The 18276-nt window shown below is 34.9% G+C and overlaps 1 protein-coding gene across 1 annotated transcript in view; it reads right to left on the reverse strand.

The window, feature by feature from the left end:
* Positions 1–2247: 2247 nt before the first annotated feature.
* The window catches only part of CAAP1 (caspase activity and apoptosis inhibitor 1), a 44961-nt gene continuing 28932 nt past the window's right edge, over positions 2248–18276 (reverse strand). The window contains exon 6 of the mRNA XM_006737026.3: positions 2248–5229. Coding sequence (XP_006737089.1) covers positions 4883–5229 — 347 coding nt within the window. The 3' untranslated portion in view covers positions 2248–4882. The remainder of the gene's footprint in view (positions 5230–18276) is intronic.

An 18276-nucleotide genomic window follows, 5' to 3' on the forward strand; every position in this document is an offset into this window, starting at 1 on the left:
TAAAAAATAAAAAGATCTTTGAGATATTAAAAATATGATAGAAATTTTTTTAAAAATCAGTGGAAGAACTGGAAGAGAATACTGAGAAAATATACAAGAAAGTAGAAGAAAAAGATGAAAAACAGAAAATATGAGATAAAAAAATGTAATAACCAGGCTAGGTACTGGTATCTTAATAAAAGGAGCTCCAAAAATAGATTTTAGAAAAAAAAAAAGAGGGAAGGAACTTACCTAAAGTAATATTTAAAAATTTCCCAGACCTGGGGCGCCTGGGTGGCTCAGTCGTTAAGCGTCTGCCTCCGGCTCAGGTCATGGTCCCAGGGTCCTGGGATGGAGCCCCACATCGGGCTCCCTGCTCCGCGGGAAGCCTGCTTCTCCCTTTCCCACTCCCCCTGCTTGTGTTCCCTCTCTCGCTGTGTCTCTCTGTCAAATAAATAAAATCTTTAAAAAAAAAAAAAATTTTCCCAGACCTGAATGACACTGAATTTTCCCATTAAAAAAGTTCACCGGTGATTAACTCAATGGATGAAAAAGATCCATTCTCTGACACATCACCAAGAAATTTCAGAAGATCCTAACAGCTTCTGAAGAGAAACAAACAGAAGACACATTTAAGTATCAAGAATCAAAATGACAAATGACTTCTCAATAGCTTCAGTGGAAGTTGGAAGGCATGGGAGTAATCCTATAAAATTCAGGACAATGATTTCAGCCTAGACATCAACACTCACATAATCTTTCAATGCAGTGTATAGATAGAACCGAGCCATGCGGAGTCACACCAATGAATCAAAACAATTTACTCTTCCTGCATTCTTTCACAGGAAGCTGCTAGAAAAGGTACACCACCAAAATGAGGGAATAAACTAAAAGATGAAGACAGAAGATTCAGGAAATTGGGATATCCAACATGAAAGAGGTGAAGAATAACCAGTCCAGATTAGCATAGAACAGAGTTCCAGGAGGAATGTCTTTAGAGAAAAAAAAAAGATAGGTTATATAATGTATTTGAACCTACTAAGAAAAGATTTTTAATCCTGGAGGACAGTTAGGGTATAAGTTAATGTGTGCTACATAGAACACTGAGCTATTGAAATAATAAGGTAATTACATTAATTCCCCAAAACTTAAAACATAACTGGACCCAAAAAGAAAATGTAATTACAGATACCACACAACCCAGTTGTGAATAGTACTTACATAGTCAAAATAGTGTTAATATTGAATGTTATCAAAAAGTGTGAGTAACTGTACCATTTTGAAAGGATGGAGGAGGAAGGTATGTGTTTAGGGAAGAGGTAGAAGGAATAGATCTTCATCTTCATATTCCAAAATAGATCAATAAAACCTAAAACTGAACTATCAAGAAAGAGCATAATAATCATGTTACTTAGAAATACAGAGATAAATAGAAAAATCACTAAAAGATTTGAAAGTGGTTATCTCTTAGTAGCAAAAGCTGGTATAAAAAGAATGGGGGGGCGCCTGGGTGGCTCAGTTGGTTAACAGCTGCCTTCAGCTCAGGTCATGACCCTGGAGTCCTGGGATCGAGTCCCGCATCAGGCTCCCTGCTCGGCAGGGAGTCTGCTTCTCCCTCTGACCCTCCTCCCTCTCATGCTCTCTGTCTCTCATTCTCTCTCAAATAAATAAAATCTTTAAAAAAAAAAAAAAGAATAGGGAAGGAGAGTTTTCATTTTAAGCCTTGGGGAAAAAACCCTTTACTAACTTAAAATTATATACTTATTATCTTGAAATTAAATAAAACAGTAAATTAAAGATAACTTACATTTACGGGCCAATGTGAATAATTCTAGACAGTGTACTTACCAAAAAATCCTGACAATAAAGACTCTAACAGGCAAAAGGAAAAAAGTAAAAAACCAAAAACTGGATTGTTCATAGCCAGCAACACTGTAGTACAAAAAAGGATTAAACAGACTGCTTCAGGAGCACCTGGGTGGCTCAGTTGGTTAACAGGCTGCCTTAGGCTCAGGTCATGATCCCAGGGTCTTGGGATCTCAGGCTCCCTTCTCAGTGGGGAGTCTGCTTCTCACTCTCCCTGTGCCCCTCCCCCCACGCTTGCGCGTGCGCGCGCTCTCAAATAAATAAAATCTCTAAAAAAAAAATAAACAGGCTGCTTCATTTTTGAATCAGGGAAAAGAGGAAGGGAAGTAAGAAATAAGTTTACCAAATTGTACAGCATTCTGTACTGAAATCACACAGTATTATAGCAGAAACAATCTGATATATTATTGGCTAACAATTTATTTCATTTTACAGTTACTTTCCAGGGTAACACAGCTGGTTTGTGCAGAATCGAACCCTCTGCTCTTAACTCAAAGGCTTTTCACTTCATCACAATGCATTTTTAAAATGATTATCAAACAAATATATTTGCATTCCTATTGATAATATTCATTAGCTTTTTTTTGCTTTAAAAAGGGAATCTACTTGAAAGAAAACGTAGAGAGGCAACTGCAAATCCAACAAGGGCATCACATAGACAGGCTACATATGCCATTATGCCTTATTTCATTGACTGGAAATGTTCAAGAAAGGCATTTGATGGGGAAAAGATTAACATTAAAACAAGCAAATAACCTGTCCCCCCACCGAGTGTGTGAATTAGCAGGATCATCAAAAAGTGGCCCAAGGCCGAACGCAGAGGACCTGTTATTATCAGTTACCACCTATCATTCAAGTTCCTGATCAAATACCAGGATTACTTCAATTTGAATAAAAAATAAGGCTGTCAAAACCTTTTTTGATCTTCTAATTTACTAATTACACATTTCATAAAAATTCTCCTTACTTTGGCAAAAGGGAGAAGCATAAAGAGCAGTAGCACCTGTATCTTTACTATTACTCAGTCTATTCTATGCTAAAATCTATACTGTAACATCCCTGAGTTTGAGATTCTGAACAAGACTAAACACCTCAGAGGTATTTAATAAATACCTATGAGCTGACAATTTAAATGGCAACATTAGATCAATATATGGTATCCTCCCATTTACGTAGGCTTCCCTAAAACAAACATATTCCTATTCTCCAAAGCCATTCATTTTTCAAAAAGCTCTTGTGTCTTTCAACATTAAAAAAAAAAAAGAGAGAAGAAGAGCTGATTTTCCAAGATAGGAAACTAAGTGGCTTCTAATTTGTTAAGCTCATTCTACCTCACACATACCACTCTAGTCAAATGTCCTCTAGACCATTCTGTACAATGAACAGAGCAGACACACAATGCTTCATGAAGGTGGTAACTAGGCAGCTACAAAGCACTCAGACCCTTATCTACTGCTATATGTTTAATCACACAAATGTCATCTACTGCATTTTATAATTAGTAAGCAGCAATAGAGTTTGTTCCGTACTACTTTGTTATTATTTTAACTTCCAGTTGGAATAAAAAATTATTTTGCCATAATCAATGCTTTTTCATCTTGAAGCAGAACTCACTATTCGAATCCTACCCACATTCACCAGCCTAAGAGAAGTACCCCAGATGACATAGGCCTGTGCTACATTAGAAAGATTCCCGGGGGGGGGAGAAATATGACAGGATTATTTAAAGGCATATTCAGAAACAACAAAAAAATAAATTTGTAACTTTGCAACTCTATGTTTCATAAACACTCTCTATTTCCACAAGAAACTCTCTAAAATTTACATATAATTAAGGCAGCTAATATAACACAATTCCAACAAGTTTTATGTATGAGGAAAATCCTCATACATTAGTAGAGCATGGTTTATGAATAAAATATAGTAATTTGTTAGCAAGTATAAAAACAGTGGTTTCAGATTTATATTTTAGAAAAAAAATTAATTTATTTTAAGAGTCTCTACCTAAATTTCAGTATCAAACAACTACAATTAGTGATGGGGCAAAAAGCATCCATTATTGTGCAGGATGTTAATTTATTTACAAAAACTATACAAAATTAGATTAATTATAACATTGACTTATCAAAGCTTCCTGAAATTAATTTTGCTTTTGGAAATGTATCAAAAGTCTTCAGATCCAGGATGATAGTCTTTATTATTTTTAATTCATGGAATTATAGCACATCAGATCTTCAAGCAAAAACATGAGATAAAAGCCTGTACAATAAAATATTCTTTTCCTAATAGCTTGGAATGTAAATGCAAATATGTTCCCTTTTTACTGAAGAAAAAAACTTGAACCAAGTGTCCAATAATATCAAATACCTGTTAGAATGGCTTGTCTGCTGGAATTAAAGTTGGGCAATTACTTCTACATTTTTAAAAATGGCCTTAAGTCCTTTTTTTTCTTTTATAAAAAACATTTTTCTCAGCCATTTCAGACCTCTAAGCCTTACAACAAAAAATGTTCTTCTGTTTTTACCAGTAAATTCACACCCACAGAAGGTGTCTCCAAGACAGACTTATTTTAAAAGTGCATATAAGCATGACTAAATTTCTTAAATTGTTAACAAATCTAAAAGCAATAATTTAATATTCTACCACAAAATATAGGTAACCTTAAGAGCAACATGCTTGGTCAATCTTTCTTAAGCTTTTAGGTTTGATGCCAAAACATTTAAAAATGAAGGAAAAAATACAGTGACTCTTTGCTAATCGCTTTTCAGATATTAATTTGCAGACACAGCTAAATGCTCATCTAACAAAGTATCCAGGTTATCCAATGATATCTGCCATGAATTCATAAAGCAATAACACATATATAAAAGTAACGACAGTAAAAAAAAAAACCACAGGTATTTTAGGCCTAAGATGAGTTTATCTAATAAGGATTACATGAGAAATATCACATAAGACTCAAAATAAACTTCATATACAAAATTATATGATGGGGCTTTGCTCAAACACACCTAGAACTCAGATTCAAGTCAAATAACTAGGCTGGTTTTTTTATATCACCAGCCTTCATTAGGGCTTTAATAGCTCTCGCCCTCATCTCAAGTTCTAGCAGCTCCAGCTGCTGTGCGGAAGGCTGAACATCTTCTGGTGGAGGAACAGTCAGGGTGGCTGCTTTGGGTTCCTTTGGGCTAGACTCTGCCAGTCCCAGAATCTCATTCACACTTTTCTCAATGTCTTTCTCCAGGTCATCTATCTGACCAGCTTCACTTTGGACTGTATTTTCTGGGACCTCAGGAGCAGCAGCTTCTTCGTTGCATGGGCCTTCTATGTCGCTGTCATAAGCATCTGCATTTATACTGAGTACATCACTATCTTCCCCTTTGCCTGTAACAAACAAAAAAGGGGGAAAGAACCATGTAACCTAAATGCCCTCATCAAAATTTCCTTTCTACTTATGATTAAAAGGCTTCTTTGACCCCACCTCCCACCATGGAGTCCCAAACACATTCCACAATCTCTATCCCATCCCCTTTTCCCCTGACTCCTCAACTTTGAAAACAGATATAATTTAATGTAAATTTTAATGTATTTTCATTCCAATTTAGTAGAACATGGAGGCACTGGAAAATTTATACCATCACATGGAGTTCCATGATCTCTTTCCCTAATTAAATTGTCCCAACACTTTATACCACAGGGAAGCTTCTACATTACAAAACGAAAGCTAATGTTGGAAACCCTGAGTAAAACACTGCTTATTAATGAAAAAGTAAAATTCCATTGTAGGAGGAATTTAAAATACTTTGCTTTATAAACTACAAAAAAGGAAAAATATCATTGGCAAGCTGGACACCATGTGCATTGCAATTATCCTAAATCTTTTCATATGCTTTTTCAAACACTTTGTTCTAAATCAATAAATTAAAGGAGAATGCCTAAGGCCAAGTTTTCATCAAGAGGATTTTAATTAATAAAGTTAGTACACTATAATTTTTAAAAATGCATTTGTTATAAAACCTCTGTAACTGATGCTAAAACCTTGAATACAGACAGATTATAGCCCCAACTACCTTGGCTTTGGACATTACTTAAGTCTAGATGTCATTTAAACTTTGGGTACTCACACCTCCAATGTATTTATCTTTTGAATTCTTAATTTCTTTTTAAAGTCATGAACCCCCAAATGTTAGCTTTGCTAGTCTTATATAAGAAAAAACTGACTGACTGACAGATGGAAAATTCAAATAATACAATGTATAGGGGAGGCCATAAACAATTCCACTCCACTGGTTTTATAATAACAATTTACTGAGCCTGACTGACTCTCCTACATCCTAATAATTAAAAAACTACTCCCTATTCCAAAATTAATGTGGAAAAATGAATCAATAAATTATATTTGTGCCTACAAACAGAACTTGTAAAAAAAAAAAAAAAGGTTGCAATTTTAATTATTTGATGCCAAAGAATATTTTACATATCTCCCCCAAAGCAACACATTATCTCCAAACAGCTTAAAAAAAAAAAAAAAGAATATAGCCTTTCGTGTAAAGAAATAATGTTTTACATAAGTATTGCAATTTGAGACAAAAAACAAATTAAGAAATAAAGGGCTAAGTTGTTCATAGTCTCAAAAAGTTCATTTTCATGCTTAGCCATCTTTAATCTAAAATTCTAAATCTGTACTCACTGATTCTGAGTGAAAATCTGCAGTCTGTTTAAAAGATTTTAAAACATAAATTTTTGAAAAACGGTGATTTGTTTTCCAACTAGAAGTCATTGCCTGATCATGAAGTAAGAGCAGAAGAATATAACGATAGGTGGGGAGAGAGGTGGTCTGAAAGTTGGGATACCTGAGTTCTAAACCTTACTCTGCTATTAAGTATGTGATTTTGGGCAAATCCCTTACCTTCCCAGAATTTCTCTCCTGTAAAAGTTAAGGCAAATTGTCCTAGGATATCTCTGAAGTACAAGGTCTAGTATTATAGTAAGTTAAGTCTATATAAAAGTTTATAAAATGCAATACTTTATTTTTCTTTTTCCCAAGATATGTTTGCCACTTATCTTTCACTTGATACATTCATCACTTGAATAATAATCCAAAAGAATTTCTTATTGATAGCAGTAGCCAATGAAAGATAAGTAACACATGTCAGTAAATCACATTCTACTTAAATTTTTTTCACTCAACAACCTTTTTTTATTTAAGATTTTATTTTAAGCAATCTCTATACCCAACATGGGGTTCAAACTCACAACCCTGAGATCAAGAGTCATACTCTACTGACTGAGTCAGCCAGGTACCCCCAACCTTTTTGATACCAGATTTTCTAGAAAAAAGAAGTACATTTACAACATCCAGGCAATATAATCGAAGCTCACTTATTATCCTCGGTCCAGGGTTCAGTGTGTAATGATACAACTCTGGAATCCCTTATATGCTAAATCACAGTTTTTGAAGTAGCTGTACTTTTATGAAATTAATTTGCTTTGAATTTATATGTGAGTAAATAAACAGTAATAGAAAATCTTAGAGATAATTTTATTAAATAAGTGGAGAATCTACACTAGTAGATCCTTAAGTCATACACAGCAAATCTTCTAGCTAATTATCACTGTCATATACCATTAGCCTATATTTCTTACTGAAAGACTACATACAGGAATATATATGAATGTGTACAAATATTTTTTAATGGAATGTACCTTATGTTCATATTATTTTTGTGTGTTTTTCCAAACACTTCAAATGGCCAAGAACCACTGAGCTACATATATTGTCACCTAATTTTTTAAGCCTATAAGCTTAAGAAGCAACCACACAGCTACAGAGCTCTTCTGCCCTGAGCTTGTAATAGTAAAATCCTTATTTTATAAGGTTACCAGCACCAAAGATTCAGAATCAAAGTGTTTATACACACTCCCCATGTTTCAAAAGAGGTAAATCTTGACAAGAATTTTTTTTCATCTATATATTCTTTGGGTCTGTTTCCATCTTTTTAGTGGGCAGAAGGTGGGCTTTGCTTTATTTCTTTATTTTAAACAGCTATACATATCCTATGAGTGAAGAAATGGTGCTTCATAAATTTGGCATTCTCTGTTTTACATGTAAAATTATTGAAGGTTGGGGTGCTTGGCTGGCTTATTCGGTAGAGCACACAGCTCTTGATCTCAGAGTTGTAAGTTCAAGCCCCATGTTGGATGTAAAGATTACTTAAAAATAAAAACTTAAAAAAAATTATCCAAAGTCTAAGTGATTGAGTTCTCCATAACACAGTATTGGTGAATGTATTCAGAGATTCCATCTGCCCATTATACCTGCACCATGGACGCCAAGGCTTTGTACAATTTGTATTTGAAATAACTTAGCATAAGCACTTCATTTCACAAATGTGAAAACAAGTCAAGTGACTCATACAATGTAACATGACAAATTATTTGAAGATCAAGGATCAAACTTCAAGTCTTTTCACTATTCCTTAATTTTCATCACCCTACTGACTTGTTTTTTAAAGCATCATTTGCAAACAACACCTGACTATACTTCCAAAGATAATTACCTCATCCTTAGTATTAGGAAATTATTAAGTTTTTTCTCATCGATTATGATCCTCAAGGTGAAAGGGGTGACATTTGTACATTCTTTCTGAAAAAGTAACTTTACCCCAAAATGCCTCACTCAAAATCCTTAAAATATCAGTGTTGTCATGTTCTGTCCTTCACACCCCCATTCTGCATGCATGCATGTGTGTTTGCTTTTTGTTAAAATAAAAGTTTTAAATACCCAACTGGAAGTACACAAACGTACAAGAGTTATTAATCACAAAGATTTTTTTATCACAAAGGTTTTGAGGGATAAAATTTTAAAAGGATTTTTAAGTTATGCTAGTATATTTAAGCCTCAATAGAGCCTATCATTCTACTTGCTAATAATTCAACTTAGAATAGTTTTAATGCGTAAAGTGGAAGCGTATCTAATGTTATGAGTGACTACATTCTTGTGAAACTTCTTGATACTGAATTATTAAATTAAACCAGGACACAAACCCTAGAACATGAAATAATTAAATATCTGTCTGAATTCCTGCTGAAGACAGCAAATTGAGCACACATACCTAATTCCCTTCCCTACCAAGAACCTACTGAAGTGACAGAAGACAGATACTTAAAAATACAATAATAGCACATAAAAACTGTAAAGTAACTGAGGATAAAACTAACATCAGTCCTACCTAAGTAAAACATAAAATGGAGAATCCATAAAGGAAAAAAAAAATCAACAAATTTAGCTAAATAAATAGTAAGACCTCTGAGAAAAAAAAAAAGAAACATAAATAAAATAAGACAGAGGTACTCTACAAGCAACTATTAATGAAATACATTTTTTCATGGCAAATATAAGAATACATACAATGTCTAGGTATCATTAAGAAATAACTAAAAACATGGGCAAAGGCAGAAACAAGTCAAGCATATCATAAAACATGAAATACAAATCATCAAAAAATACATTAAAAAATGCTCAACTAGGGACACATGGGTGGCTCAGTTGGTTAAGCATCTGCCTTCAGCTCAGGTCATGATCTCAGGGTCCTGGGATCGAGCCCTGCATCAGGCTCCCTGATCAGTGGGGAGCCTGCTTCTCCCTCTGCCTGCTACTCCCCCTGCTTGTGCTCTCTCTCTGACATAAATAAAATCTTTAAAAAAAATGTTCAACTTAATTTCTAATCAAGAAATGCAAATTAAAACAATAAAATATTACTTTTAACTCATTAGTAAAAAGAGAAATTGTATACATCTGGAAAAAATTTAATAAATTCATAAGATGGAAAAATGATCAAGACATGATTAAGTCAACAAAGTAAGCTAATGAATAATGATCATATTTATGTTAAAAATAACATAAGTAAATTATTAATAGTGGTTACTTCCAGAGAGGGAAGTTAAAGTTGTAGGGGAAGAGAAGAAAATGAGTGTTCCAATTTTGCTCTATGAACATATGTATATTTCTTCAACCATTTCCAAGAACGTAACCTTGTAAAAAGTTAAAAAGGAAATGAAACCATAATACTAGATGACAAAAAAGGGTATCATCTAAAAAGACATTTTGCCAGAGTCCTACAAAATGTAAACAAGCAGGATGAAATTGATAGAAAAATAAAAGCAAAGCAAAACCATAGCCAAAAGATACCACAAATAAACAGAATTCTTTCTTTGAGAGTCTTGGAAGCAAGGAAGAGTTGGCTGTGAAACACACAGCAAGATAATTAAATTAAATCCATTCAGAATAGTTGGGCCAACTGAACCCTTCCTTCTTACCCTTCCGCTCCATGCCACAGGTCCAAGCACTCTACTGGGAGGCCCACCTCATCCACTTAAATGAAAGAGCTCTCCTAGAGAAATATATCTAAACAGCTACTGATGAAACCCAAACCAGCTTCCAGAAAGACCCAGATACAATAAATAAAGAACCAAGATGAACAAAGGAAGAATAAAGAAAATTTAGGGATCAGAAGATAATCTAATGGGGGAGAAGGAAGGGTGAAGGAGTCTACTTAGTATCCCTAGACTGAAGTGGACCCTGCAGCCATTAAGTACATGGTGTAGTGAAAGAAGACCAGAGAACAAGAAATGTTAGAATTTAAACATACAGTTATCAAAAGCAAACATTCAGTGGTTGCTGGAAGATAGTGAAAGAAAAGAAACACTCTAAATGTAGAGAAGAAATAAAATATATTTAAAATATACTATAAAAGGGGTGCCTGGGTGGCTCAGTCGGTTAAGTGTCTGCCTTCGCTCAGGTCATGATCCCAGGGTCCTGGGATCGAGTCCCACATCAGGCTCCCCGCTCAGCAGAGCGGGGAGCCTGCTTCTTTCTCCCTCTGCCTCTGCCACTCCCCCTGCTTGTGTTCTCTCTCTTGCTCACTCTCTCTCTCAAATAAATAAATAAAATCTTTAAAAAATATATACTATAAAAGTTAAGAGATCAAGATGAATGACCCATGAGTCCAACAACCTAATATAATTAATTCAGCAAATATTACTGAGCACCTACTATGTAGAAGACAGTATTTTAAACATTAAGGAAACAGCACTGAATTAAAAAAAAGTCCCTGCATTTATTTAAGTCATAGGAGACTCTATAAATACATATCAGGTGTTATAAAGAAAAATAAAACTAGAATAAGAAGACAGTAGCAGGATGCTTTCACAGAGATTGATCAATGTGATTTGATAAGGTAACATTTGAGCAGAAAATTGAATAAAGTGATAGAGTAAGTCACAAAACAAAAAAAGAGACAGTGGAGAGGGAAAATAAAGAAATACAAGGAAAAAGTGATCTGAGGTGACAGTCTTCGCGTTGAAAAGGCTTGCCAACTGCAGTGTCTCATACCTGAGACACATCCTGTAAAAAATCAGAACTCAGGGGTAAAAAAAAAGTTACTAAGAATTCCCAGAGGAAAAAAACTAGATTACTAAACAACAGCTAGCCTCAAGATATCAAGAGCATTCCTATCAGCCACTGTGGACAAGATATCACAATGGCTATGAACGTGATCACAAAAAAGAGAAGTAATGGTGTATTATGTGCCTCAAGGACACAACATTGCTTCTAAAATAGTCAAAAACTTGAACATGAATCTGAGTAAGCCTCTATACCTAACCAGCAATTTACAGAATATTAAATAAAACAATGGGATGCAATCAGCAAAATTCAAACTGAGAAACTCTGACAACCCGGTTTCTTCAAGAAATAAACTGCAAAGAGAGGGAGGTAAAGGAGGATGGGATGAGAAGGACAAGCATACAGATGGAAAAGAAACTTAGTGTCAACCAATTGTAATGTAGGGAACTTATCTGGATCTCCATTCAAATAGAGTTTTAAAAATATTCTAAGACAGGGGTGCCTGGGTGGCTCAGTTAGTTAAGCATCCGACTCTTGATTATCAGCTCAGGTTATGATCTCAGGATTCTGAGATCAATCGAGACCCACATCAGGCTACATGCTGGGCATGGAGCCTGCTGGGATCCTCTCCCTCTGTCCCTCAGCCCCCCACCCATCCCTCTCTCTCTCTCAAAAAAAAAAAAAAAATATATATATATATATATATATATGAGAGAGAGAGAGAGAGAGACAACCAGAGAAATTTGAACACTGGATATCTAGGGATTAAAAATATCACTATTCTGTAACCCTTAATGAAATATTGGATCTCAACAATAATTAATAGCTACTAAAACCATTAGGTGGTAGGGTGAGAATTCTTGTACCAATCCATCAATCTTAATATCACAATACTAACCAATGAGTAGTAGGTTAAATCTGAACACTTTCTGAATATCTGATATTAAGCAATGTTAACTTTTTAAGGCATTATGATCATGCTTAAAAAGAAATCTCTAATTTTTGAGATACAAACATATTTAAATATTTACAGATGAACTGAAAATGCTTAGAATTTGCTTTAAAACAATCTAGCAATATGAAGCGGGTAGTAGTATGGATGAAAAATTAGTCAGAGGGGGATAACTGAAGATGGAGAGGGGTACACAGGAGTTAATGCTCCTGTTTTTTTGTTATTTTTGTTTGAAAATTTCCAAGATAAGAAGTTTTTTTTAAAGAGTTGATTGCTATTCAGAACCTAAAGTAACATTTTTGAAATTATGTAAAAATATATATCCTGGAGGAGAACACAAGAAAATCAAAATCCAATATTCCTATTAGGCAACCCTATAGCTGGTTATCAAAAGGGTTAAACTATTTTGCTTTGTTTTCTCTTTCAGTTTTTTCCCATCTAATTTTAAGTTAATCACATTCAGTGGTTATGCCATTTAGAACAGCACATTTCACCATCCTTCCCTCTAGGTCCTTCCCTCTAGAATCTCAACTCTCCAAGGCTTCTAGTGTTATCAACCTGCTAGAATCTCATTAGTAACAAAGTCCATAGCTCACTGGACAGCAATGCTATGCCTCCATGGATTTCTTTCCTGAGACAACAAAAAACTTTGGTTTTACTAAATTTTAAGTGATAAGGAACACAATTCAGGGACAGAGAAAAAAACACCTACAGGTACCAAGAGAATGTGTCCACTATACAAATAGAGGGGCTGGTCTCAGTAACACAGAGTTCACCCATTTTGAGAGAAGAGACAGGGACTATATAATTTAAGGTCAGACACAGGTAGGTAGGAAAAATTAATTTACACATCTCTTTTCCTTTACTAGCGAAGTTCTTTCCAAGCCAGGCCATATTTTATTTAACTTTCTGGTGCCTAGCACAAAACTACAATTCATTTGTTGGAAGAAGGGATCAGCTTCAAAATCTGAACAAACATCATTTAGAAAAAGTATTAAATTCATTTTCCATAATCCAAAGGACACACAAGGACAAATGAGCAGAAGTTACTTAATAGCAGCCTATGACTCAATATAGAGACCCTATTACCAGTTAGAGACAGCAAGTAGGATATTGAGGGGATGAAGCAGAAAATTCTAATGACAACAATAACCATGGCAGAAATAATTATAACAAGAACTGATATTTACTGTGCATCTACTAGGTACTGTTCACTTCTCTAAAGCGCTTTACATGTGTTAACTCATTTAATCCTTATGCCAACATATTGGAATAGGCATTCATATTTATTTATTTATTTATTTATTAAAGATTTTATTTATTTATTCATGAGAGACAGAAAGAGAGAGGCAGAGGGAGAAGCAGGCTCCCAAAGAGCAGGGAGCCCGATGCGGGACTCGATCCCAGGACGCTGGGATCATGACCTGAGCCGAAGGCAGATGCTTAACCATCTGAGCCACCCAGGTGCCCCAGGCATTCATATTTATTATCCCCATTTTACAAATGATGAAACTGAGGAACAGAGTTTAATCAATTGGCCCTATAGTTCACACAACTGAAGTGGCAGAACCAAAATCCAAACCCAAGTATATTTCAAAAATCTATGCATTTAAATATTCTATAGTGCCTCCCAGATCTTAACAGAACCGGAATGACCACTGAAGAAGCATCACGGATGAAAATGTTGGCTCAGACTGAATTTAACTTCTTCTCGTAGGTCCCTTAAGCCCACCTGAATAAATAAAATATATAAGAGACATGGAGCTAAAAAGTATGTATTATGAGAAATCATTAAGAGAAGGAAAAGACAAGACACAGACTGGGAGAAAATATTCACAAAACACACCTGGTTAAAGAACTCTTAAAACTCAAAAATTAGAAAACAACCCAAATAAAAAACGGGCAAAAGATCTGAAGAGACCAGTCACCAAAGAAGATACATGCATGGCAAAGAAGCACCTGAAAAGATACTCAACATCATATGTCATTAGGGTATTGCACAGTAAAACAATACGATGCCACTTACACATCCATGAGAATAGTCAAAATCCAAGTCACTGACAGCACCAAATGCTAGTAGCAAGGATATGAAACAACAGAAATTCTCATTCACTGATGGCAGGATGTAAAATGATACAGCATTTTGAAGGACAGCTTGGCAGTTTCTTAAAAAATTGAACTTGGTGTTTACCCAGAGTTGAAAGCTTATATCCATACAAAAAACCTGCATACAAATGATGACAGCAGCTTTATTCATGATTGCTAAAATCTGGAAGCAACTAAGATGTCCTTTAATAGGTGAATGGATAAGCAAACTGCAGTAAATCTATACAATGGAAGATTATTCAGCAATAAAAAGAAATGAGTTATCAAGCCACAAAAAGATATGGAAGAACCTCAAATGCATACTGCTAAGTGAAAGAAATCAATTTGAAAAAACTACATATTACGTTATGGTGTTGTAACCAAAACTTCTAATTAAAAGACTGTGGTATAGGATGTGCAAAAAGTTCAGAAACTGGTAACAAAATCTGATTTCAAGCCTAATGTTTACTATCTTTCCTTTGGTAGGACTACTTCTATATAAGGAGATACTTTCGCTAATCAGTTGAACAAGAACATAATTACTGAAAAGCACAGTGAATCCAAAGGGGATCCAAACATCCGTTGAAGGCCTGGACTACGTAACCTCCAAAGCAGACTATGTGTAGGATCCTGTGAAATACATCACAAGATAGAACGGGTATAATTTAAAGAAACATGGAAACCAACATTTTCCTCATATACTAAATCAAATTCTTCATAATGTCATTCTTGGTAAAACACACACAAACATTATGCATTCGAAAACCTTGCCAGTTTACTTTTTTTTTTAAATCCAGAAAAGTTGCACAATTAAATGTAACAGAGGGGTCTTCAAAAGGAAAAAAATAACAGTATGGGCTAATCTGCCACATAAAATGTAATTTTCACCCTTTCATTCAACTACTTCACACAGAAAGAGACAGATGAAAAGGTGGGAGGATCCTGTTTGGTGTCACTGCTGGTAATAACTTGTGAAAAAGCTCAAAGGAATGAAAAGAGAAATGTAAATTCTTAAGTCGCACTGATGTTTACAGCATAAATCTCTTTTTACTTCACCAATTGCTGAACTGGACGTCATTTCTCCAGAATGAGTTTCTAAAAATCCTTTAAAGAAGTTAACTCTTGTTAAGAAGCTGCATTCTGTGAATACTTATTTGTTAGAGCCAGTCAAGGAGATAATCAAGGGCTAGGAAAAAAGAAATTAGACTCAAACTTTGAGAACAAATCAGTTGTACATCTGCTTCTCTGTCTCCAACTCCAAACGACCTGAAACACTTTCTATCAGTTTCCCCTCAGCTCTCTCATGCTCGTGCCTGCGATTTTGGTCTTGAAAGGAAGAGGCAACACAGAGTTCACTTGCCAATCCAGAGGTTTCTACAGCAATATGTACATATAAAACTCCTCCAAATGCTGCTTAATTAACTGATGATATTCATTCTCTCTTCCTTCACAAAGCAACAGAAGTCTCTGAGGGCATTTTTCTCATTATCTTTTTAACTTCTTATAACTTGTATGTATTCCTTCAGCTATGGTGAGGAAGTTCTTTTCAGTAAAACTCAACTCCATTTTAACTGCCAATTAAGTTCCTCATTCTTTTTTATTCTAGTCCCTCTACTTACCTCTGCTTCTCCTGGTACAGTACTACCTTAGAACAACAGTAACAATAATAGCAATAAGAGCACAAATCAGTTGAGGTTTTCCATTTATCCTTCACCTTAAGGACTCAAATGGTCTCATATTTTTAGAAGTAATAAGTGTGACCATCATCGATTCTTTATTATAGTCTATTCATTACTTATATAAACATATCAGTGAAAATGTTTTTAAGTACCTGTTCCAGTATGTATTTTTATTTACTTATAAAATATGTAGTATTATAAGTTAGTATGTACTAATACAATAATATATGGAATCAGAAATTTTTAAATGGAGAGACAAATACATAAGTTTATATATATTTATTTACTTCAGAAGTATTGGTATTCTTTTTCTTGCATTCTCTGGAAGTGTGTATAATTACACTTCGGTGACCACTAGTCTAAAAAGCTTAAAAAAAAAGCCCACAGAAAATATCTAAACTTCCATCATACAATTTAACCACTGATAAACATTTTTCCCCTATAAAAGTCTACCTTTCAACTTTTTGAAGCTCTTGTTAACAAGAGAATTCTTAAAGCTGTCCATCTTACACTAATTTGTGAACTGGAAGGTCAAGACATAGTTACATAAGGCAATTACATTATTTATTTGTTTTTTTACATTATTTTTTAAAAAACACAACAACAATGGCAGAATTTGAGCCTAACCACAGCAAAATTTGGTGTGTATTTTATGCGTGTTTGCATGCATGTCTTTCTCTAATAGCAAGGAAGAATAATTTTCTAATAGAATAAAAAATATAGAGAAAGATAAAGTGCAGACACTGCACTAAGCCCTGGTCTTTTTTTTTTTTAAAGATTTTATTTATTTATTCGACGGAGAGAGAGACAGCGAGAGCAGGAACACAAGCAGGGGGAGCAGGAGAGGGAGAAGCAGGCCTCCCGCCGAGCAGGGAGCCCGATGCGGGGCTCGATCCCAGGACCCCGGGATCACGACCCGAGCCGAAGGCAGACGCCCAACGACTGAGCCACCCAGGTGCCCCTAAGCCCTGGTCTTTACAAAATCTGACAGAAACCAACTTCAAGATCAAGGCCAAAGATCCAAACAAACACTGCTTCAATCTGCTCTACAACAGAGCCACCAAGTGGTGGTTTACGTAACCTGTGTTCAAACACCCTTCAGCAAAAGGAAAGCAGGCCACTCATTTTCTGGTACTTCTGATTATTTGAGATAAATAAATTGAACCAAAATCTATCTAATGATAACTCTATCTACTGGCCCTATTTTTATTCTCAGAGGTAATACAGAACAAGCCTAATCACTCTTCCACTTGACAGCTCTTCAAATATTTTAAAGTGAGTGCTAAAAACCTCACGTCCTCTTCAACCTAAGTATCCAAATTTGACTTAGCTATTTCTCATGTATAGTTAAAAAAATTTCTCACGACCACTTCCAAGAAGAAATGCAAAACTAAGAGCTAAATTTTTAAGTTACAAAGGAGAATAATTTGCAAAATTAAACATAGCCCTGGTTGTAAACCTTAAAGCAATAATTTAAATATAGACCATTACTTAAATATTACTGAACGTCTGAAGCAAATTTATCTATAGATATATATAAAGTGAATTCATTAATATTAGCAGAGATTCGATATTTTAAAAAAAATTTTACCAATTAAATACCTCTAACAGCAGTTTTCATTTTTTTAAACTATTGCACAAATGACCAATTTAGAAAATTTACATAAATAATTATTATTTTAGGAGCACCTGCGTGGCTCAGCTGGTTGAGCGACAGACTCTTGATTTCAGCTGGGTTGTGATCTCAGGGTTGGGGGATCCAGCCCCGCAGCAGGTTCTGTGCTCAGCAGACAGTCTGCCTGAGATTCTCTCCTCCTCTCCTTTTGCCCCTCTCCCCACTCCCCCCCTGCTCACACGCTATCATACTCTCTCTCTCTCTCAAATAAAGAAATCTTAAATAGAATAATTATTATTTTAAAAACTTAGCTAAACCTTTTCAATAATACAAGCCCTGAGATCCTCCAGGAAATTAATCAAAGATCTCAGGCTTGTACATGTATATGTGCTCATGTACACAAACATAGCTGTGTTGAAGATAAAGAGCAAAACTATAACTGATGTTTCTTATACAGCTGCCCTCTTGCTAAAAATAAGTTAGGAAACTAATCCCAACAGAAGAGTTCCTATTTTACTATAGTACCAATCAATCAACCAGTAGATTTTATTTACATTTAAATAATGTTTGCACAATGAAGGAAGATCTTCAGCTATTAGTCCATCATTAAAGTATGGTAGAAATTAGCCCACAATCTGATACTCATCTTCAGCACAGCGTGTTTCATAAATGATATTTCCTATCAATAAGAGAG

The sequence above is a fragment of the Leptonychotes weddellii genome, chromosome 14 (genome assembly GCF_054177405.1).
Source record: "Leptonychotes weddellii isolate Sample4059 chromosome 14, ASM5417740v2, whole genome shotgun sequence".
NCBI lineage: Eukaryota > Metazoa > Chordata > Mammalia > Carnivora > Phocidae > Leptonychotes > Leptonychotes weddellii.